Here is a 24,566-nt window from a genome sequence, read left to right as displayed (position 1 = left end):
TCTCCAGACTCTATGCCTGCCGTCCGCGAATCTGAGGGTTAACCTGGATTCATCGCTAAAGACGACTCGATTCCAGTCTCTCTGGGTCCATCGGAGGTGACGTTGGGCCCACAGCAGACGTTGACGTTGATGAAACGGCGTCAATATTGGCCCACGATATGGACGTCGAGAATGGAGATTGGCAGCCCGCAACCGATTTCGAATGGTCTGTGAGGACAGTCGACCTCTAAACATCTCAGCCCTGGTTCGTGTAGCCGGCAGAAATCTGTCACGTAGGTGACGTAGGACGGTTTGACGGTCTTCTGCTCGTGACGTCACACGTGGACGACCCGACCTTGGGCGATCAGAAGTGGTGCCAGTTTGTTGTAGACGACCTCGCAAGTCATACACAGTTCGACGGCTGCATCCCATTGCTCTTGCGACGTCAATAACTGATCTTCCCGCTTGCAACATGCCAACGGCACGTTCACGTTGCACATTTGATAATCGTGGCATTTCAAGTACCGTTAGGCCAATGCAAACACGTGCATATGAAGAAAACTTCGATGCGAAGATAACGTGATCGACTGCACGTGCAAAACCTGATTTGGCACTAACGTCATTCGATGGGTTTGGGTGGGTTTTGCTAACGTTTTTCTAGAGTCGAAAGAGAGGGATCCCATTTCGGATACATAGATGTATCATCAGAGAAAAATTATTCATTATTTTTCAAATTAAATTTTGTGAAGTTTCTTTTTTTGACTCAGTATATTTTGGACCCGGACCTTGCACGTAAAGCTAAGCTTGTATCAATAGCGGCTTAACGTATAGACTGTATCTGCTTCATAAATCGATTATTCATACTTATAGTGCTATGCACAGATGGCTTCAATATCGTATTTATCCATAGAATTCTCACAACAAATATAAATATACACAAATAAAAATAATAGAATCACCACTTTATACATTTTATGATGTTGAAATAGATTCGATAATTCATCTACTAAATGAATGCAAGTTTGTCAAAAGATCTACTAGAATGGATTGGGAATGAAACAGACATCCATTTGAAATTAAACTCAGACACAGTCACTCTTGGATTCAAAGAGAGATCAAATGATGTAAACCTAATCCTGCCACAATGACCATCATGCCTATCCCGTCAGTAATGAACTAACCAGTAATTATTATCCATGTTGTTTTTGACATCTTGGTGTCAACAAGACGAAGTCGAAGAAAAAGACTCGGTCTGTGTAACAGTTTTAGCTTTCCGATGGATATGCGAGACATTACGAATGCATACCTATATAACAAATGTGTGCAAGTTTCTATATATATTTTTATGTCACTACAAAGCAAATGATGTGATGGAATCAACACAAACCTGACAAGCGTTATTGAGTAGGTATATTGAATTGCTGCAACTGACGTAATACAACAATACGGCCATATAAAAGTAAGATAAGCTATTATCCATATGGTGAAACATAAACAGTCTGTGTCATATATATCATATGGGGGCATATCACTTTTGCCTAGCGACTATAGTTTCTGTATTTCGTCGTCTGTGACGTCATTAAACAATGGAACGTGACGTCAATTAACAGGGCCGTAACACTTGCAAATGTACATGAATAAAATAGAATCTGATAATAAAGAAATTATTACACTCGAGCAAGTACGACTTATACGAAACACATGCAAAATTATGTATTGTCCTCGCCCTCGCTCGGGCAATACACAATTTCACACTCGTTTGATATAAGTCGTAAGACACACTTGCTCGTGTAATAATCTCTATATCAGTAAGATAAGACAAAGATTTATTGTCCGTGAGAGAATTTGTAGACATCTGATTGAGCATAAATACATGTATATCAAATAAATACATACAAACATTATCATAATTACCTACAAATGTACAAAGCATGAGAATGGAGAACATTAACGGTTATTCAACAAAGAAATTGACGTTGGTACAAAAGACATTTCATGATGCTTGGATTTGCAGGTCGGTATATTTCTACCGACGGCCAGTGGATCAGTAATGATATTTGTAGCTATATTTAGAGCCTTTCCTCAATGAAGTTCATCTATTCTTTGAAAGACACGATTAGTCATTTTCTCTCCTTGTTTTATAATCGTGTTTAGTTTGTTTTTATTACTGAGTGAAAAGGAGCCAAAACCAATGACTCATTAAGTTCCAATACGTTTTCATTACACCACTTAACAAAAGCATTTATTTCGTCTTTGTATGCATACTCATTGTCAAAGATTAGACTGCTGATGGCTATATCATCGGCGAACTTCAATCTAGAACAGATAGGTTGAGAACTTACACAATCATTAGTGTAAAGAGTGAAAAGTATTGGAGACAATACACATCCTTGTGGAACACCGGTATTAATGTACAAAGTGAAATGCATTGGAGACAATACACATCCTCGTGGAGCACCGGTATTAACAGATACATTCTGAGAACGAGTACTTTTCAGTTTGACATATTGGGCTCTGTTAGATGGAAATAAGGCTATCTATTTAACTGGAGAGGGACTAATGTCTAATTCTATCAATTTGTCAAAAAGATGAAGCTGAAAAGTGTTAAAGTAGGGTCGGTAAGATACAGTGTGTGTAGATCAGTATTCTCGCAGTCACTGTCATCAGGATACTTGACATATATATGATGCTTATAGATTGCAATCTTCATTTCCTGGAAGAAAAACCGAAAGTAGCCGTCCTATTTCGTTTCAAGCCCATCAGTATAATCACGTTACGCCGTCACTGTCCGCTCCGTGCCCGACATATAGCCAGTAAGCCAAGATACAAGGCACTTCTCCAAATGAATGAAGTTAGCACATACTTCGACATGTAACGTTCATGACTACCCAGTGTGTGTACATTAACCAGCAGATTCGTGCAATGACTGTAAGTAAACATTTCTTGGTTCATGTTTGCAAGTTGAAATGAACCGTGGTATCATGCTTCTAGTCAAACTGAAAAGAGTGAGGTCTTACATATCACAAGAAGCAGGGCATTATATATTTTGTAAATTTTAGTGATAGTAGTGTCGAGGGACACCAGCGGCTTATCTGTAACTCAGTCCAACATAATACAACTGCTTGCCGACATCTCATAGCATTTTTATGGCCTACATATATACAATAAAAACGTCCACCACTCTCAGTGTATTCTGGATCACAGGCCTTCCAACATGTGACAGGCCGAGGCTTGGGGTTGCCGTGTGTGTAGTTTGGCATATGCCATGGGAAGTCTTCTACTCTGAAAGGACATCAGACACATCCTGTATTCATGCTGAGTTGAAGCTGATTCGGAAATTGGACTTCCTGTTTACGAAAACGAACCTATTCAATACAGGTATGGGGGACATTTTGAACATTAAGGTTTTCCAGAAATACAGCCCATGTTTGGATTGTGCCAAACGGTACTGTGATATTCTACGCATCCTTAGAAGCCGCCACTTCAAAGTCACATTGAACATTCATTTTGTCTGCTTGTTCCACATCTGCTGGGACGAAGATGATTTCGAAAGTTCACCGAGCTTCTTGGACCCAGAAAGTCATAAATGAAACGTCCAGGAATTACTGAAACAGAGGAACCAGGGTGTGATTCTGACAACATTCACACATCAAACATGGACAGACCTGCGCTTAGTCCTCGGCATCCTTGGGCCATACACACATCCGGGATATCTGATGGGAATTTCGGGATTCCCGTAAATTCTCGGGGAGTGAATCAGTTCATAGGAATGCAAAGGATAGCTTTGGATGAATATTAAGTAGAGTTTGAATGGACTTTTGAAGTGATACATATAAGTGTTCCCTCCAGGATAAAAAAGCGCAGGGCGACATAATTTCAATAGAAATAGAAAATATAAAGAGTGTTAATGTAAAAGGTGTTAATATCAATGATTGTATTAAAAGAAGAACAGGGTGCTCAGTAAAATGTTCAAGATGCTGCGCCATCCTAAAAATGTCTCGTGGAAGCACTACATGGGGAAATGTTTTATGTATGTCACTTTCTATTTTATAAGGAACACGGGCTTTTTATAATCTCTCTCCCTCATCACGCGAATGAAAGCAAGGAAGCAGAGAGCTTATACATTATCCAGAACAGGAGGGAATGTATAATAAAAAGGGTGTCACAACTATAGTTTCTTATCATCTTTTATTCGACATGTGGTTTAACTGTTTAACAGAGACATCTGCCTGAGAGTTGCGTCAGTCTGACTGTCCATCACGTCATTTACAATGAAATGTCAATCGTCCAATGTCAGCTTGGCTCTTTCCATCCCGACTCCTGATGCAGATCAGCACCTGGTTCGTTGAGAGTGGGGTCTAAGGACCTCCCACAAATGTTCGCTAGGGGTCAGGTCTGGACTAGGAACGTGCTGGTCATGGTAATGTGGTTATGTTCTCATGTTCTCAGGAACAATACGGGCCTGCGCTGTCACCCTGAAACACAAAATGACCATGTTTGCCTCTGGGATGTTGTCATGGTAGCACTGTCCAGTGACAATTCCATGAATAACAGGTGACAGTGTTCTGCTTCTGCTTGTCTCAAAAACGCAACCTGATCTCAGAGATGGTATAGTGTTCTCCATGTTTTTCATGCAACTCATGCTGCACATGCTGTTCACAAGGACCAGCCCTATAAAATGCACCCCAAACCTGGTTGAAACATTCACATTACAACGTCAGCAGGACAGCTCAGAGGAACCAGGCTCCAGGAAGACTTGAAGCTGGCCACACTGCACAAGCCGTTGCCAATCACTTCCAGGTGAACGTTCGGACCATCTACAGGCTGCAGCAACGTTGCCGGGCCACCAACACCACAAATGATCGCCCCCGTACTGGCAGACCAAGGGTGATCATAAGACGACTAGACCGCCATGTTGTGCGACAGTATGTACAGAATCCCTTCATGCAGGCATCCGAAACAGCACGCCAGACAGTGGGAACACACGGAAGACCAATCAGTACTGATACAGTACGCCGACGTCTTAACAGTGGGAACCTCCATTGCCGCAGACCTTACCGTGGACCTATCCTCACCCCTCGTCATCGGTGTGAACGTCTACAGTTTGCCCTACAACACCAAAACTTGCGATACAGGCAATGGAGAACTGTTCTGTTCATAGATGAGAGTCGGTACTGCGTATCAACTGCAGATGGCAGAACAAGATTATGGCGACGACGTGGCTTGCGTTACTCAGACCAATGTGTTATGGAAAGAGACTCACGGGGAGGTGCAATCATCATGGTATGGGGTGGAATAGGCCTGAACCAGAGAGTGGGTCCTGTGATGTTCTAGAACCTTTGTCCAAGCTCCCAGGCACACGTCATAGCACATTTGATAACACCCGGGACCATACTGCAAGAGCTACACGGGACTTCCTACAACAGAACGGTGTCAACATTATGCAGTGGCCAGCCCTTACTCCTGATTTAAACCCAATTGAACATATTTGGGATGAAATTCAGAGGAGATTGAATAATGTGATACAAAGGCCGAACACAACCGATTGATTGCACCAGGCCTTTCTCAGAGTGTGGTTCAAGGTGCCAATGGCCTTCATCAATCGATTGGTGCACTCCATGCATAGACGCTGTGCTGCAGTTATTGCTCGCTCGTGGTGGTCACACTGAAGTCAAGGGTCTTATTGGACTGCAAACGTTCACGTAATGTCTTGAAAATTCACTGATGTGTGACAATATTGTACACAAAAAATGTTTTTGATCCGCTAATTATGTCCATTTCTGTAATGATTTGATTACAGTGCTTATCTAATTTTGAATTCGTACTGACGTTTTTTTTTGCTGCTGAGTATATTATTTTCAACGGGTAATTCAAATTATAACTGAAAACTGAAAAACGCGTCTTGTTGGTTTGGATGATAGTGAAACAGTAAACTTGTGTTACTGTCTTAAACCTAGAATTATTTCGGGGAATTAGCTCCGGGATCTCCACGCCTTCAAATACAAACAGAGAGGATTACAGGCAAAACAGGAATCTTTATAACTTATAAACACATGAAGGCAAAGGACACATATTCAATTAACTGGTAATTCAGAATTATTGGTCAAAACAAATAAAAGTAATATTGTTGCAGAAAACTATTCAATTGAAATTACAAACAATGACAAGTGACAAGACAGAGATAAAAATACAGTTGCTTAGAACATGTTGTAAACGTTATACACGTTGGGCATTTATTGACTATAAGCATTCACGACTCCCACTAACTAAAATGAACGTTATATTTAAACTGAAATAGTTTAGGCGTGTAAACAGTAATGGTGGCCTATGAAAGTAATGATTCGTTATCTGTGGTTCTCGATTATTCATAAAATTAACATATAGCGACCGAACGGTTAATGCTAACAACATATTACATAAAAGTAAGATTATTTCAGTGTTCAAGCAGAGCAGAACGGTTAGAAGGACTTAAAGCAAATTTAACCAAATGGCAAAGTAACAAGTAGAACAATTTTTATGGATAACAACTTCTATATTTCGTGAGTGCGACGTTTCGATACAGATTCTTGTACCGTTGTCAAGCAAGAGTGATGTTTGGTGAGTTGTTTCTTGCTGAGGTTGACGACTGTGTTGTGGATAATTGGAGTTGTGGTCTTCTTGCGTTTGTTGCTGAGGCTTCTTGGTGTGTCCGGTCTTGGTTGATGTGTCTCACTCTTGCTTGACATATATTTCACAAAGCTGCATCTGTACGCATACAGTTATGACCAACCTGCTCGTCTCAATCACTTATGGACAAACGTGTATAGTCAGTGATTATGTTCACAAACGATCATATCACGTATTACAAATTAGAACCTTAAGAACTATAATATGCTTTAGATTGTTAACAAAACGAAAGGAACATTGTTGCAAAATTTCCTTTAAAAAACATAACGAAAACATCTTTCACGGCTCTGCAATATATATCATACTGTTACACACAGGAAGATACACGTCATATTGAAGACATATACGTCTAGACAATATATATCATACTGTTACACACAGGAAGGTACACGTCATATTGAAGACATATACGTCTAGACAATATATATCATACTGTTACACACAGGAAGATACACGTCATATATTGAACACATATACGTCTAGGCAATATAAATCATACTGTAACACACAGGAAGATACACGTCATATTGAACACTTTGGTGGTTGTCCAGCCATGTTGGAATCACTGGTAATACAATGGCTGATTCTGCTGTTAAGGCCGTTCTGAACAAATCTGTGGCACCACTTCTGATACCTTACAGTGATTATGAACCTTTTATAAGAAGTTACACCCGGGATCTAATGCAGAAAAAAGTGGGACATCCAAGTAGGTATAAATGAATTACATAAAATACGACCAACTATCGTTTACACCTACTTGGGTTGTCAGTCCTGATTTGAAGAGTTCATTCTAAGACGATGCGGTATTGGCCATTCTCGATACACAGATGAGTATTTGTTAAAAGGCGAGGATCCTCCATTCGGCATCCATTGTGATGAGAAAATCATGGTCAAGCATGTCCTGCTTGACTGTATTGATTTTTCCATCACAAGGCATAACTGTTGCAAAGTTTCATCAATGAAGGATCTTTTTAATGTAAGTTCGCTTTTAATTATTGTTGTTATTTTCAAAGAAATTGGTTTATTACACAAATTTTGATTGATATGTTTTGTATATAATAACAGATTCTAAAATTGGTAGAAAAAATAATGACTAAGATTGTCTTCTGGTTGAACCTTGAAGGGGGGTGAAGTACTGTAAAAATAATTTTCCCTCTAATGGGGTTCTGCAAGTCAATATCATTTAAGGTATAATTTATCTACCACTGGTATTAAACGTAGAATATTTGGCATTTTAATTTTGGCTACAATTCCCCCAATATTGCCAGCGGCTGAAGGGATGTTGTAAATCCACTTGGGGTCCATGCAGGTAGCCAAAGTACTGTAAGTCCTCGTGGTCCTCAGTATTGTGATCTACCTTCAATTGCTGGCAATCTATAGCCTGTTTTTATATTGTATTATCATGTATAGTTAAAATATTTAAGATTTAATTGCTGGTTTTAACTTTATTTCTGTAATAATCTAGTTGTTTTATTGTCCTTTGCAGACAATTATATTAGCTAACTTTGTTTTAATTCATTTATAAATTTACAACTGTCTTAATCATGATATGGCTGAAAAACTGCCGATGTGATTTTAAATGTAAACTCATTCACTCACTTATATTGAACACCTAACAGTCGTATACTTTAATTTAGGTTTGGAAGTGCACCTCTTTTCACCTCATTGTGTCCACTTTCATGCAGAACGAACTGGCAAAAGCTTAAGGCAGTACTGATGGGCAGAGTGTTATTCTAAATGGTACATTAGCTTGGGTTGCAGTGATTCACAAACATTTCCAATCACCAGACAATGAGGCAGATAACTAAACTTCTCTCTGTCGGCGAGTACCACTAAAATCCACGACAGCATTAGACATTTTACAACTGCTTCAACCGTTTGCTGTATCCGCCAATAACCTGTTAACAAGTTCTACAGCTACCTGAGACTTGTGCGCTCTCTTGAGAAGAAAGAACAGCAAGGCGTGTTATTTAGTATGTTGTAGTTTAGTTATAATGCATCATTTGAAAAACTTGAAATTACACTTTCAACAAACTATAAACACCGTTGTCTCGAACTTTGATCTGTTTAAACGTTCATTACAATACACCTGGCTTGTCAACGTGAAGGGGTCTTGTCTCAGGTCCATGCTGGCGAGTCGAGTCTGAAGTGGGCACCTTGCAGCAACCGTACATGACATCACTTCGGAAGAGATGCAGATCTTAGACGTTTACACTCGCGGCGAACCCAGGAGCACGGGTATTGTGCTGACCAAACACAATCAGTGCTAACCAAAGATTGTAGCTGCGCTTGAGGAGTCCATAACGACTGGGTCCCGTCACAGAGAAGAGCCTTGACTGATGGTCTTGACTGAGGTTACCTTGGTACCATACCATGATATCTTTTGATCACTGAAACACGAATGTTACAGATTATTCTTTTTATAATATAATAATTAAGTTGTCATTCTGTACTGGTAATTGATGAGTTTTTAAGTTTTTGACTTTGTTGTTGTCAAGTAGGTAGGAGTTTTGGCATAGTTGGGTGCAGGTATATATTTATGTTTGTGTGTAAACGTGATAATGTAAAATATTTAGCAAAGGAGCTTTATGTACACTGACATGTAAATGGAATTATACCAAACAAATGGCAAAACATGATTTAAAATGTAGCGATTGTAATCAGAATGCAGATAGACAGCAATATACATAGCCACATAGCCATAATGTACTGACACTAGGCTACTCCACCGCCCATTACTGACAGAGAAAATAGTACAAGGCTCATCACTGAGTACAACGATACTCTCCAGTAGAAGATGACACATGGCGCATATGCACAGGACTCGAGTAAACGAATCATGAATACAACGACACTCACCAGTAATAATAATAATAATAATAATTCACAGGGTGTTTGACAAACCTCGTGTCATCTTACTGCTCTTCTAATGATATCATTTACAGAGAGCAGAAGGGGGCGAGAAAGGGATGTTGGGGGTGCAAGGATCAACTTCTTGTACAGAAAATGATTTTGGAAGAGGCTAAAGCATATCACCGCAACCTCTCCATGTGCTGGATTGACTACAAAAAAGCATACGACTCTGTTCCTCACGAATGGAATCTGAAGTCTCTTCATTGTATTGACCTCCCGGAGCGACTACTTGATTTACTCAAGTCTTTAATGAGTTGCTGGTCGACTCAACTTGAGATGTACTCGCAAGGGCAGGTGCAGACTTCGGAATCTATTCCAATCAGAAGGGGAATTTTCCAGGGGGACTCCTTTAGTCCTTTGCTTTTTTGTTTGTCTCTAAATCCTTTGAGCTTTCTGCTCAACAGAGAGGAGGGTTACCATCCCGGACCTCCTCAGCACAGATCACCAACACCGCTTACTCATCTCCTTTACATGGATGACATCGAGCTCCTTGCCAAAGGAGATTCCAATTTGAAAGAACAGGTTCTCCTTGTCGAGTCCTTTTCTAATGATATTGGCATGACATTTGGACTCGACAAATGTAATACTCTTCATTTGAAACGTGGCAAGGTAGTTAGTGATGGATCGGCCAAGTTACAAGGGGGAGGAGTTATTGAGCATCTTGTGGAAGATCAGGCCTACACCTATCTTGGAATGCAAGTTCGAGACAAGCTCCAGAATGCCCAGATTCAAGACAAACTTCGGGCCGAGTGTAAATCTCGTTTAAAGAAAATCTGGAGCTCAGAGCTAAATGCTCGAAACAAGGTCAAAGCCACCAATACTTTTGCTGTGCCAGTCCTTTCCTATTCCTTTGGAGTAGTTGATTGGACAAAACAAGACATCCAGAGTCTTGACCGTCTGACCAGAAGGATCATGTCTGATAACAGAGCCCACCACCCTCGTTCCTCTCTTAACCGTTTATACATGCCAAACAATTCTGGAGGTCGGGGTTTGATTAATGTGGAGGCTCTTCTGTGGAATAGGCCCACATACAGCCCCAGGAGAATTCCTGCCAACAAACCTGATCTTGTCCTTTTTGATAAAGCCAATGAATTTATTTATATCATTGAATTTTCTGTCCCTTTTGACACCAATGTGATTGGCAAGATTCAGGAAAAGCATGATAAATATGCGGACCTCGCCTTTGAATTGTCTCGCTTGCATCCCAAGTACACTGTCGCCAGGCCGCCCATTGTTCTCGGTGCCCTTGGTTTGGTACCTCCTGATCTCTGCTGGGTGAACAGAGACAATTTTGAATAAACTCACTTGCCTAGGGTGAGACCACATGTGTCACATGTGCTTCGTTGTGGGGCAGGACTCAAGTCCTAGAAACTCTCAGGACAACGAGACTCACCAGTACAACGAGACTCACCAGTACAACGATGACAAGAATGTACATGGAAATATGTTTGAGATTGGATTGATACATGGATGGAAAGAAAATGGTCAGTTAATATCGCATAGAAGTTCTCTGGGTGGTGAGTGCTACTCCGTTTCGAATGTTTCGAAAGTTGTATATTACTTTGCATTTGCCTTTTTGTAGAACTGATGTTTCACTTATGTAAGCACAAGGACTCCCTTCGTGTTTCCAGTGATCACATTCCAACAGGTTTCAGGAACATACGTGAAGCCGAAAAGATTTTTCCATGATCATTAAAAGTTATTCTTGCACGAGTCTGATACTTGCACATGTCTATAATGATGTATATTACATCAATAGGGTTACTGAGAATGTCCCTTGTGAAGGGGCAGCAACATAGTCTTGTGCCCTCTTGCACAAAGCTATCGTAGCACTAAGACCGTCGTACGTCTGTGTTAGAGTAAAGCCGGCAAAGGACTACCTCTACAGAATATAACAATGTTTGTTTTATTACGATTCACATTCAACTGCAATTTATCTGTATATGGTGAAAGTATATCTACTTGATTTTGAAGACCAATTACAGGACTGGACATAAGAATCACATCATTAGCAAAAAATAACATGAAAAGTTCGATTAGATGGGGAGAAAGTTGGATGCCATGTTTACCAGACTTCAAGATATCTAAATATAATTCGTTAATGACAAAGGAAAAACGTAGAGGACTTAAACGTAGGGCAATGGAAAAACGTCACTTACAACATCACCTCAACGGGCACATGATTTAAACTTTGAATACATCGATCTTATGATACCATACATATTATCCTTCAAACCCCTATTTCTTACACAATTCCACATTCTAAATCTATCTAGAGAATCAAAAGTCTTTTTGAAATCTACAAACGTTAAATATAACTTTCGCTTGCTAAAGGATAAATATCTCTCAGTAATAACTTAATGGTAAATATATGATCAAATGTTGAGTAGTCCTTTCTAACTCCTGCTTGAGATTCCGGTATTAAATCTCTCATACCTAACCATTGTTAATCTACTATTGATAATGGATGTAAAGGTTTACCAAGAATACTTATCAGCGAAATACCCCTATAATTGTCAGGATTTGGTGCATTTCCATTTTATATATTGGGAAAATAAAAGACCTCACCAAGACGGAAGGAAAACGACCTCTATCAAATACTCAAATACTCAATTGAATATTTTAACCAGGGAGAGTACGTTATCATGTAATGAATATTTAGGCATTCCTGAAAAAACGCCATCAAGTCCAGCAGATGGACCAACCTAAGACGAGATACAGCATCCAATATATGATATTCTGTAACAGGTGATTCCAGGACAAGCCTATCAACATCATTAAACTCTTCAACGAGCTCATCATTATCACAATCTGATAGCCAATTGTCAACAACATAAGCAATATACTCCTTTGAAAATAGATTCTTGAATGACATAACCATTCCGTTTGTGATATACTTCCTATAGGGGTAGAGTGACGTTGTGGAGAACGTATGTTTTTGCAAAGTTGGTTCGGGCTGTTTAGGGGGTTATTAAGTCGATCAAACCGTCGTATTGGTATATGTGATGAAGACCTGGTCAGACACGAACCATTTAGAACGGTACCTTTGACACGGGTAGAGTGGACTAAGGCAAATCGACGTCCCACTATGGAACGAGCCTATCCTGCCTTGTGCTGACGTTGTGAGAGATGGACTGAGACAAAGTAAACCTATGTGAGTGTAGAACTTGGTGCTGACGTTGTAGTAAGAGAGATGGACTGAGACAAAGTAAACCTATGTGAGTGTAGACCCTGGTGCTGACGTTGTAATAAGAGAGATGGACTGAGACAAAGTAAACCTATGTGAGTGTAGAACTTGGTGCTGACGTTGTAGTAAGAGAGATGGACTGAGACAAAGTAAACCTATGTGAGTGTAGACCCTGGTGCTGACGTTGTAATAAGAGAGATGGACTGAGACAAAGTAAACCTATGTGAGTGTAGAACATGGTGCTGACGTTGTAGTAAGAGAGATGGACTGAGACAAAGTAAACCTATGTGAGTGTAGAACTTGGTGCTGACGTTGTAGTAAGAGAGATGGACTGAGACAAAGTAAACCTATGTGAGTGTAGACCCTGGTGCTGACGTTGTAATAAGAGAGATGGACTGAGACAAAGTAAACCTATGTGAGTGTAGAACGTTGGTGCTGACGTTGTAGTAAGTAAGAGATGGACTGAGACAAAGTAAACCTATGTGAGTGTAGAACTTGGTGCTGACGTTGTAGTAAGAGAGATGGACTGAGACAAAGTAAACCTATGTGAGTGTAGACCCTGGTGCTGACGTTGTAATAAGAGAGATGGACTGAGACAAAGTAAACCTATGTGAGTGTAGAACATGGTGCTGACGTTGTAGTAAGAGAGATGGAATGAGACAAAGTAAACCTATGTGAGTGTAGAACTTGGTGCTGACGTTGTAGTAAGAGAGATGGACTGAGACAAAGTAAACCTATGTGAGTGTAGACCCTGGTGCTGACGTTGTAATAAGAGAGATGGACTGAGACAAAGTAAACCTATGTGAGTGTAGAACTTGGTGCTGACGTTGTAGTAAGAGAGATGGACTGAGACAAAGTAAACCTATGTGAGTGTAGAACTTGGTGCTGACGTTGTAGTAAGAGAGATGGACTGAGACAAAGTAAACCTATGTGAGTGTAGACCCTGGTGCTGACGTTGTAATAAGAGAGATGGACTGAGACAAAGTAAACCTATGTGAGTGTAGAACATGGTGCTGACGTTGTAGTAAGAGAGATGGAATGAGACAAAGTAAACCTATGTGAGTGTAGAACTTGGTGCTGACGTTGTAATAAGAGAGATCGACTGAGACAAAGTAAACCTATGTGAGTGTAGACCCTGGTGCTGACATTGTAATAAGAGAGATGGACTGAGACAAAGTAAACCTATGTGAGCTTTGTTTCCATTGTTAACATTATATTTAGACAATGTGTCATTTGACACAACGTGACATCAGTGTTATTAAAGACCAAGATATCACTCAGACAGAGTAAACAGGCAAACAGGTTAATGTGTTGCACACACTGGGCCAATGGACTTTAGCTCCCATCCAAGTAGTAGACGTGTCACCGTGAGTTTCCACGAAAGCTGATTCTTGGAACGCGACAAAAATAAACCCGATCAATACAGCCTAACATGACACGTCACCAAGCGTGTCTATATGCTGTGTAACCGTGCGGTATACCCATCTTGTGTCACATGTGCTTCTTAAATGAACAAACGTATTGTTGCAACTCTCGCATTTTGTGCAAACTCATTTTCCCACATATTGTCATTTCAGGATGAAAAGAAAGTGGTTTTCCAAGCGTCATATCAATCAATATCTATTTTAATCTATGTTTCCTGGAACTGCTATGACGCAACAGTCAGACTTTACCGTGTACGGTCAACTTCAAAACTACGGGCTGTCGTATCTCTGTAAGTAACAAGCTAGTTTATCATTTATTACACTTTAGAATATGGTATATGCTGTGTATCATAGTGGAGGCCACAGTCGGCAATGGTCAAGTTATAGTGAAAACTGACTCTATCTAAATGTGGCTATAACAGATCTTCAGTCAGTAAGTCACGTCATCAGTCAGAGAGCACACCAGGTCTTTGGTGAGCGGACAGACGTCCTATCATAATGGTAAACATTTGTCATTTAAGTGAACATTTGCTGTCATCACTAATTATTAGTGGTCCATGTTATAACACACACCACTATATCGCTTTTACTCCAAAAGAATCTGTTTCCCATTTTGCATGTCTTCGTCTGTTTCGCATATAGTTTCCCATATCGGGTATTGTAGTCCTGTGTTGAGCAAATCAGTAGTAGCTACAGTAGCACATTCTGTGTTATATATATGGTACATCCTGTATTGAAGATGGAGTTTTATATATAGTTGAGTCTATGTTGAGTGAAGTAAATTCTGTGCTGTATATATCACTCTTTGTAATTGTCAAACTGTCTTGGTATGTGGTCCATGACATACAATGGTCCACACCATCTAGATACGATGACATACAATGGTCCACACTAGATCTAGATACAATGACATACAATGGTCCACACCATCTAGATACAATGACATACAATACACCATGACATACAATGGTCACACCATCCATCGATGACATACAACACATGATACATACAACGATGGTCCACACCATCTAGATACGATGACATACAATGGTCCACACCATCTAGATACAATGACATACAATGGTCCACACCATCTAGATACAATGACATACAATGGTCCACACCATCTAGATACGATGACATACAATGGTCCACACCATCCAGATACGATGACATACAAAAGGTTCACACAATGGTCCACACCATCTAGATACGATAACTTGATACGATGAGAATAGGTGTTCCATGAGATCCAATGTTCCTCGCAATTAGAGCACGATATTATTATACACTGAAGTTGTAGAACTTGACCGCTGGACCAAGTGCTACTCTCTTACTCCTGCCTTGTGGCGATATTCGTATGTTTGAAGAACATTTTGTGCAGGCGGCGTTGAAATTGACACCCAAGAGAGGGGAGTTTCTATACTCGAGCTAACTAGTTTTACACCAATACTCCTCGTTACATTCATGTACCTTTGTATGAAAACGAACGAATATCCATTACAATATGGAAATGGATCGATTAGAACACGGTTTGAAATGCACGAGAGCAGTATTGTATTTATCACTCACTTAATCTTCCGAGTTATCTTATGTAACGTAAAAAACAATACAACACAACACCAAATAAAAACACCCCAAACCCAAACCAAACAAGGATGTTATGTAATATATGATTAACTAGGTTCATGATGCAAAACACATTACTGAATATTACATTCACCGTCAGTACACGAGTGAGTACTTCATTGTACATTGTACAATACAAAATAAAATAGTGGTGTTTATAGCAATGAAGTCAGGGATCGTATTACTCTATTTTCTCTCAACGTTACTTTGGATTTAATTAGCCAGAGTATGTTCATGTCCCATGAAAGTCCGTTATATGATATTTGCATCCTAACCAGAGAGATCGCGTCAATGCTTGACAGGTTTATTGCATTCAACATTACAGGTAGGGAACAACTACTTAGACTTTCCAAAATAAGTTTCACCAGCGTTGTCGTCAACAGCGACAAAGTTGTGCATAGGTGCGGCACTGAGCCCTTGTTAAGATTATATTTAGACACGATTTCATTTGACACAGCCAGAGATCAATGTCGTGAAAATACAACACCTCAATCAATGCGCCAACAAATGTACGGATTAAACATTGATCACCAACCCATGTCGTACAAAAGCACAGGTTTTAGCTCGCAGTGATACGATCAATGGACGGCTAGGCATGTCACCATTAGTTTCCACGAGAGCTGTATCTAAGTATAAATATACCCGGCCACGACAGCCAACATGACGATGTGAACATGACATGACACACAGCTAGTGGTGTATGTCACCATCAACCGGTGTTGTTTGCCTATCACATGTCTGTTAAAGGCAAAAAGTGTTTCACCTACCGCATGTTGGGTACTTATAAATTTTAACAAAGACAGAATGAGAAAACGAAAATAGTTTGCTATTTGTCATACCCATCAAACCAGGAATACTTGGATCTCCCCTGACATGTAAGGTTAGATCAGGATTGCTATGAAGGCAGCAGTGGGTAGTGACAAAATATACGTGTATCTCCCATGACATGTAAGGTTAGATCAGGATTGCTATGAAGGCAGCAGTGGGTAGTGACAAGGTATACGTGTATCTCCCATGACATGTAAGGTTAGATCAGGACTGCTATGAAGCAGCAGTGGGTAGTGACAAGGTATACGTGTATCTCCCATGACATGTAAGGTTAGATCAGGATTGATATGAAGGCAGCAGTGGGTAGTGACAAGGTATACGTGTATCTCCCCTGACATGTAAGGTTAGATCAGGATTGCTATGAAGGCAGCAGTGGGTAGTGACAAGGTATACGTGTATCTCCCATGACATGTAAGGTTAGATCAGGATTGCTATGAAGGCAGCAGTGGGTAGTGACAAGGTATACGTGTATCTCCCCTGACATGTAAGGTTAGATCAGGATTGATATGAAGGCAGCAGTGGGTAGTGACAAGGTATACGTGTATCTCCCATGACATGTAAGGTTAGATCAGGATTGCTATGAAGGCAGCAGTGGGTAGTGACAAGGTATACGTGTATCTCCCATGACATGTAAGGTTAGATCAGGATTGCTATGAAGGCAGCAGTGGGTAGTGACAAGGTATACGTGTATCTCCCATGACATGTAAGGTTAGATCAGGATTGCTATGAAGGCAGCAGTGGGTAGTGACAAGGTATACGTGTATCTCCCATGACATGTAAGGTTAGATCAGGATTGCTATGAAGGCAGCAGTGGGTAGTGACAAGGTATACGTGTATCTCCCTGACATGTGTAGGTTAGATCAGGATTGCTATGAAGGCAGCAGTGGGTAGTGACAAGGTATACGTGTATCTCCCCTGACATGTAAGGTTAGATCAGGATTGCTATGAAGGCAGCAGTGGGTAGTGACAAAGGTATACGTGTATCTCCCATGACATGTAAGGTTAGATCAGGACTGCTATGAAGGCAGCAGTGGGTAGTGACAAGGTATACGTGTATCTCCCCTGACATGTAAGGTTAGATCAGGATTGCTATGAAGGCAGCAGTGGGTAGTGACAAGGTATACGTGTATCTCCCTGACATGTAAGGTTAGATCAGGATTGCTATGAAGGCAGCAGTGGGTAGTGACAAGGTATACGTGTATCTCCCTGACATGTAAGGTTAGATCAGGATTGCTATGAAGGCAGCAGTGGGTAGTGACAAGGTATACGTGTATCTCCCCTGACATGTAAGGTTAGATCAGGACTGCTATGAAGGCAGCAGTGGGTAGTGACAAGGTATACGTGTATCTCCCATGACATGTAAGGTTAGATCAGGATTGCTATGAAGGCAGCAGTGGGTAGTGACAAGGTATACGTGTATCTCCCATGACATGTAAGGTTAGATCAGGATTGCTATGAAGGCAGCAGTGGGTAGTGACAAGGTATACGTGTATCTCCCCGTGTAGATCCCCTGACATGTAAGGTTAGATCAGGATTGCTATGAAGGCAGCAGTGGGTAGTGACAAGGTATACGTGTATCTCCCCTGACATGTAAGGTTAGATCAGGATTGCTATGAAGGCAGCAGTGGGTAGTGACAAGGTATACGTGTATCTCCCCTGACATGTAAGGTTAGATCAGGATTGCTATGAAGGCAGCAGTGGGTAGTGACAAGGTATACGTGTATCTCCCCTGACATGTAAGGTTAGATCAGGATTGCTATGAAGGCAGCAGTGGGTAGTGACAAGGTATACGTGTATCTCCCTGACATGTAAGGTTAGATCAGGATTGCTATGAAGGCAGCAGTGGGTAGTGACAAGTGACAAGGTTTACGTGTATCTCCCCTGACATGTAAGGTTAGATCAGGATTGCTATGAAGGCAGCAGTGGGTAGTGACAAGGTATACGTGTATCTCCCATGACATGTAAGGTTAGATCAGGATTGCTATGAAGGCAGCAGTGGGTAGTGACAAGGTATACGTGTATCTCCCCTGACATGTAAGGTTAGATCAGGACCGATATGAAGGCAGCAGTGGGTAGTGACAAGGTATACGTGTATCTCCCCTGACATGTAAGGTTAGATCAGGATTGCTATGAAGGCAGCAGTGGGTAGTGACAAGGTATACGTGTATCTCCCTGACATGTAAGGTTAGCAGGTTAGATCAGGACTGCTATGAAGGCAGCAGTGGGTAGTGACAAGGTATACGTGTATCTCCCTGACATGTAAGGTTAGATCAGGACCGATATGAAGGCAGCAGTGGGTAGTGACAAGGTATACGTGTATCTCCCCTGACATGTAAGGTTAGATCAGGATTGCTATGAAGGCAGCAGTGGGTAGTGACAAGGTATACGTGTATCTCCCCTGACATGTAAGGTTAGATCAGGATTGCTATGAAGGCAGCAGTGGGTAGTGACAAGGTATACGTGTATCTCCCCTGACATGTAAGGTTAGATCAGGACCGCTATGAAGGCAGCAGTGGGTAGTGACAAGGTATACGTGTATCTCCCCTGACATGTAAGGTTAGATCAGGACTGCTATGAAGGCAGCAGTGGGTAGTGACAAGGTATACGTGTATCTCCCTGACATGTAAGGTTAGATCAGGATTGCTATGAAGGCAGCAGTGGGTAGTGACAAGGTATACGTGTATCTCCCATGACATGTAAGGTTAGATCAGGACTGCTATGAAGGCAGCAGTGGGTAGTGACAAGGTATACGTGTATCTCCCTGACATGTAAGGTTAGATCAGGACTGCTGCTATGAAGGCAGCAGTGGGTAGTGACAAGGTATACGTGTATCTCCCCTGACATGTAAGGTTAGATCAGGATTGCTATGAAGGCAGCAGTGGGTAGTGACAAGGTATACGTGTATCTCCCTGACATGTAAGGTTAGATCAGGATTGCTATGAAGGCAGCAGTGGGTAGTGACAAGGTATACGTGTATCTCCCATGACATGTAAGGTTAGATCAGGACTGCTATGAAGGCAGCAGTGGGTAGTGACAAGGTATACGTGTATCTCCCCTGACATGTAAGGTTAGATCAGGATTGCTATGAAGGCAGCAGTGGGTAGTGACAAGGTATACGTGTATCTCCCCTGACATGTAAGGTTAGATCAGGATTGCTATGAAGGCAGCAGTGGGTAGTGACAAGGTATACGTGTATCTCCCATGACATGTAAGGTTAGATCAGGACTGCTATGAAGGCAGCAGTGGGTAGTGACAAGGTATACGTGTATCTCCCTGACATGTAAGGTTAGATCAGGATTGCTATGAAGGCAGCAGTGGGTAGTGACAAGGTATACGTGTATCTCCCCTGACATGTAAGGTTAGATCAGGATTGCTATGAAGGCAGCAGTGGGTAGTGACAAGGTATACGTGTATCTCCCCTGACATGTAAGGTTAGATCAGGACCGCTATGAAGGCAGCAGTGGGTAGTGACAAGGTATACGTGTATCTCCCCTGACATGTAAGGTTAGATCAGGATTGCTATGAAGGCAGCAGTGGGTAGTGACAAGGTATACGTGTATCTCCCCTGACATGTAAGGTTAGATCAGGATTGCTATGAAGGCAGCAGTGGGTAGTGACAAGGTATACGTGTATCTCCCATGACATGTAAGGTTAGATCAGGATTGCTATGAAGGCAGCAGTGGGTAGTGACAAGGTATACGTGTATCTCCCCTGACATGTAAGGTTAGATCAGGATTGCTATGAAGGCAGCAGTGGGTAGTGACAAGGTATACGTGTATCTCCCCTGACATGTAAGGTTAGATCAGGATTGCTATGAAGGCAGCAGTGGGTAGTGACAAGGTATACGTGTATCTCCCCATGACATGTAAGGTTAGATCAGGATTGCTATGAAGGCAGCAGTGGGTAGTGACAAGGTATACGTGTATCTCCCCTGACATGTAAGGTTAGATCAGGACTGCTATGAAGGCAGCAGTGGGTAGTGACAAGGTATACGTGTATCTCCCCTGACATGTAAGGTTAGATCAGGATTGCTATGAAGGCAGCAGTGGGTAGTGACAAGGTATACGTGTATCTCCCATGACATGTAAGGTTAGATCAGGACTGCTATGAAGGCAGCAGTGGGTAGTGACAAGGTATACGTGTATCTCCCATGACATGTAAGGTTAGATCAGGATTGCTATGAAGGCAGCAGTGGGTAGTGCAAGGGTGTTACCGATGATATTCACTCTCTACACCAGCAGTGATCATTGTATGAAGGCAGCAGTATAGTGACAACTTTTACGTGTATCTCTTGACATGTATGAGGTTAAATCAGGAGTTGCTATGAAGGCAGCAGTGTGTAGTGACAAGGTTACGTGGATGACCCCTGAGTAAACTCAAACTAAACGTTAACAAAACAGACATATGAAGGCAGCAGTGGGTAGTGTGAATTCAAGGTATACGTGTATCTCCGTGACATACAGTATAAAAAGGTTAGATTCTACACTTTCTATGGAGCTATACACGGCAGCAGTATGTAAAATCGTGTGATCATCACATATGAATATCTCCACCATACGCCGCCTATTAATCAGGACTGACGCAATGAAGGCAGCAGTGGGTAGTGACATGGTGTACGTGCTTGGACTACTGACATAGTAAGGTTGGGAACATGAACAAAGCTATGAAGGCAGCTCAGGTAGTGCAAGGTAAAAGTCCCGCAAAATGCACTGGTTACCAATCCCAGGCAGGATAGGGTACAAAATACTTTAGCATGGTACAGATGTCTTAACAACGCCGTTCCATCAGGATCTCTATAGTCTTGTAGCAGGGAGTATGTTCCAACCAGGTTACTGAGATCAGCCAATCAGTCGCTGCTCATCATCCCAAATGCACGTCTGAAGACAGCAGTGGACAGTGACAAGGTTTACGTGTATCTCAGCTATCCTGTAAGGAACAATCTGGACGTGTCTCTCAAAGAAGCCCTCAATAGCCAGCTTCCAGTCTAACCTAAAAACTTTCGGTGGGTTCAAGAAGCACTATGACATCTAAATGAACTCAGGATTGTAAATAGGCAGCAGTAGGTAGTGACAATATACGTATCTACCACTTGGTGATTGGATATAGTTTACGGCGCAAGGTAAAAATGGACTTATTATTATTATTATTATTAGTGACAAGGTATACGTGTATCTCCCCTGACATGTAAGGTTAGATCAGGACCGATATGAAGGCAGCAGTGGGTAGTGACAAGGTATACGTGTATCTCCCCTGACATGTAAGGTTAGATCAGGACTGCTATGAAGGCAGCAGTGGGTAGTGACAAGGTATACGTGTATCTCCCATGACATGTAAGGTTAGATCAGGACTGCTATGAAGGCAGCAGTGGGTAGTGACAAGGTATACGTGTATCTCCCCTGACATGTAAGGTTAGATCAGGACTGCTATGAAGGCAGCAGTGGGTAGTGACAAGGTATACGTGTATCTCCCCTGACATGTAAGGTTAGATCAGGACCGATATGAAGGCAGCAGTGGGTAGTGACAAGGTATACGTGTATCTCCATGTAAGGTTAGATGACATGTAAGGTTAGATCAGGACCGATATGAAGGCAGCAGTGGGTAGTGACAAGGTATACGTGTATCTCCCATGACATGTAAGGTTAGATCAGGACTGCGATATGAAGGCAGCAGTGGGTAGTGACAAGGTATACGTGTATCTCCCCTGACATGTAAGGTTAGATCAGGATTGCTATGAAGGCAGCAGTGGGTAGTGACAAGGTATACGTGTATCTCCCCTGACATGTAAGGTTAGATCAGGATTGCTATGAAGGCAGCAGTGGGTAGTGACAAGGTATACGTGTATCTCCCATGACATGTAAGGTTAGATCAGGACTGCTATGAAGGCAGCAGTGGGTAGTGACAAGGTATACGTGTATCTCCCCTGACATGTAAGGTTAGATCAGGACTGCTATGAAGGCAGCAGTGGGTAGTGACAAGGTATACGTGTATCTCCCATGACATGTAAGGTTAGATCAGGATTGCTATGAAGGCAGCAGTGGGTAGTGACAAGGTATACGTGTATCTCCATGACATGTAAGGTTAGATCAGGACAGATATGAAGGCAGCAGTGGGTAGTGACAAGGTATACGTGTATCTCCCATGACATGTAAGGTTAGATCAGGACTGCTATGAAGGCAGCAGTATGAAGGCAGCAGTGGGTAGTGACAAGCAGCTAGTGAAGCAGCAGTACGTACGTGTATCTCCCCTGACATGTAAGGTTAGATCAGGACTGATATGAAGGCAGCAGTGGGTAGTGACAAGGTATACGTGTATCTCCCATGACATGTAAGGTTAGATCAGGATTGCTATGAAGGCAGCAGTGGGTAGTGACAAGGTATACGTGTATCTCCCCTGACAGGATGTAAGGTTAGATCAGGACCGATATGCTATAGAGGGGTAGGCAAAGGTAGGGTAGTGACAGTGTAGACGTCAACTTCTTGTACACCGGCTGATTCCTGTAAGCATCAAGTTAGTATGATATCTATTATAATTTCAGAATATGGTATTTGTGTGAACCTTCGTTGACATTCCAACCGCAGCGGCCTCTACCAATAGGTGGTAATAGCATGACAGTCATCAGATAGTCAGTGTCAGTGGAACGGGGCTGATACTGTCACACCACAAAGGTTGCAGCAGCCATTAGCATTCCGGTTACATAATATATTTTGGTTAAAATTGGTAAAAAGACACGGAAAATAGTAAATTGAACTTGCGTAGGTACTTATTTGGAGAGACAGACTAGACATCCTCATTACCAGTATATGAGCACTTACCGGTGTGTGATACCTTAGTTTAAATCAATAAACAACCTGGTCTGATTCGCCACCATACCGTCACTGTAGAAGGGACATCGCCATCTGTCTATCCTGTAACACGTCACTGCATATTTCTCGCTCATGTCTATTTGAGTGGTTTGTCCATGTGTGTGTTTTTCTGAGCGCCATTAGCGGCTGTTTCATGACGTTATAACGTTCTACTCCAACTCCAAACGAGGATATTATTGTGAATAAGTCCAGAGTATTTCACATAACGGAATGGAGATTTATCTCCCAGGACATTCCAGGACCATACAACCAGGTGCCAAACTAGAAGTGAACCCATCCTGATGTATATACTTATCTCTCAGTTGATAGATGCCATATTCAGTCACTTTGCATAGATGTCATGACTATATGCAATTTGACTGACTGACTGACTGACTTGACTCACTCACTCACTCACTCACTCACTCACCAACTCACTCACTCACTATATTTGTGTAGCCTTTCGCACAGAAACTAAACGTTACACATGTTAGTTACATTATAGGTCGAGTCAAGTGGAGAAATGAAAGGACTACCTGATGACAGAATTCTACGGATATTTTGGGCGACTGGGTGCCCTCTGTTTCAGCGTCCAAGAAGGGGTGTAGCTGTGTGTGTGGTAGGAAGTGAACAGGGAGAAGTATTCCAGTCAAGCAGGAGAAGGAGGGGAAGTTGTCGACATGCAGAAGACAAACTGATGCAAAAGTTAAATCAAGACCTTAATAGTGGAACATTAGGAGATAAATTAAGTAAATCAGGAACTACCAAAATTGAAATATTTCAGAATTACAGCCCATGTGGAAACTGCGCTAAACCCATTTGCGAGTTTCTGGGCAGACTAAAGGTGTTTTACCCTGGATGCAACGTCACGTTACACATTCATTTTGTGTGTATATACAAGATATTTTGGAACGAGAATGGACCGAGACCATACTTCATTACACCAGACGAGCACGACAGAAACCGTGAAGGGTTGTTACTTCTTATTAGAAGTGGAATACAGTTAGAATCATTCACTTCTCAAACATGGGCAAATCTATCGGACATACGTATGTCTAACACAAATAGGTCAGTAGCTGAAGATTACCCTGAATGGTA

At 41.6% G+C, this 24,566-nt stretch overlaps 1 protein-coding gene across 6 annotated transcripts in view; it reads left to right on the top strand.

The window, feature by feature from the left end:
• Positions 1-24,566, top strand: part of LOC124288358 — a 163,043-nt gene that overhangs the window by 47,295 nt on the left and 91,182 nt on the right. Inside the window, exon 12 of one of the 6 annotated variants that reach the window (XM_046724869.1) lies at positions 14,385-14,459. The exons of the other annotated variants lie outside the window; for them this stretch is intronic. Coding sequence (XP_046580825.1) covers positions 14,385-14,459 — 75 coding nt within the window. The remainder of the gene's footprint in view (positions 1-14,384; positions 14,460-24,566) is intronic. 6 annotated transcript variants of the gene reach the window in all.

The sequence above is a fragment of the Haliotis rubra genome, unplaced genomic scaffold (assembly GCF_003918875.1).
Source record: "Haliotis rubra isolate DU_JTF1 unplaced genomic scaffold, ASM391887v1 Scf416, whole genome shotgun sequence".
Classification (NCBI taxonomy): Eukaryota; Metazoa; Mollusca; class Gastropoda; order Lepetellida; family Haliotidae; genus Haliotis; species Haliotis rubra.
Note: the sequence above shows the minus strand (reverse complement) of the source record. Positions and strands in the feature narration are given on the sequence as shown.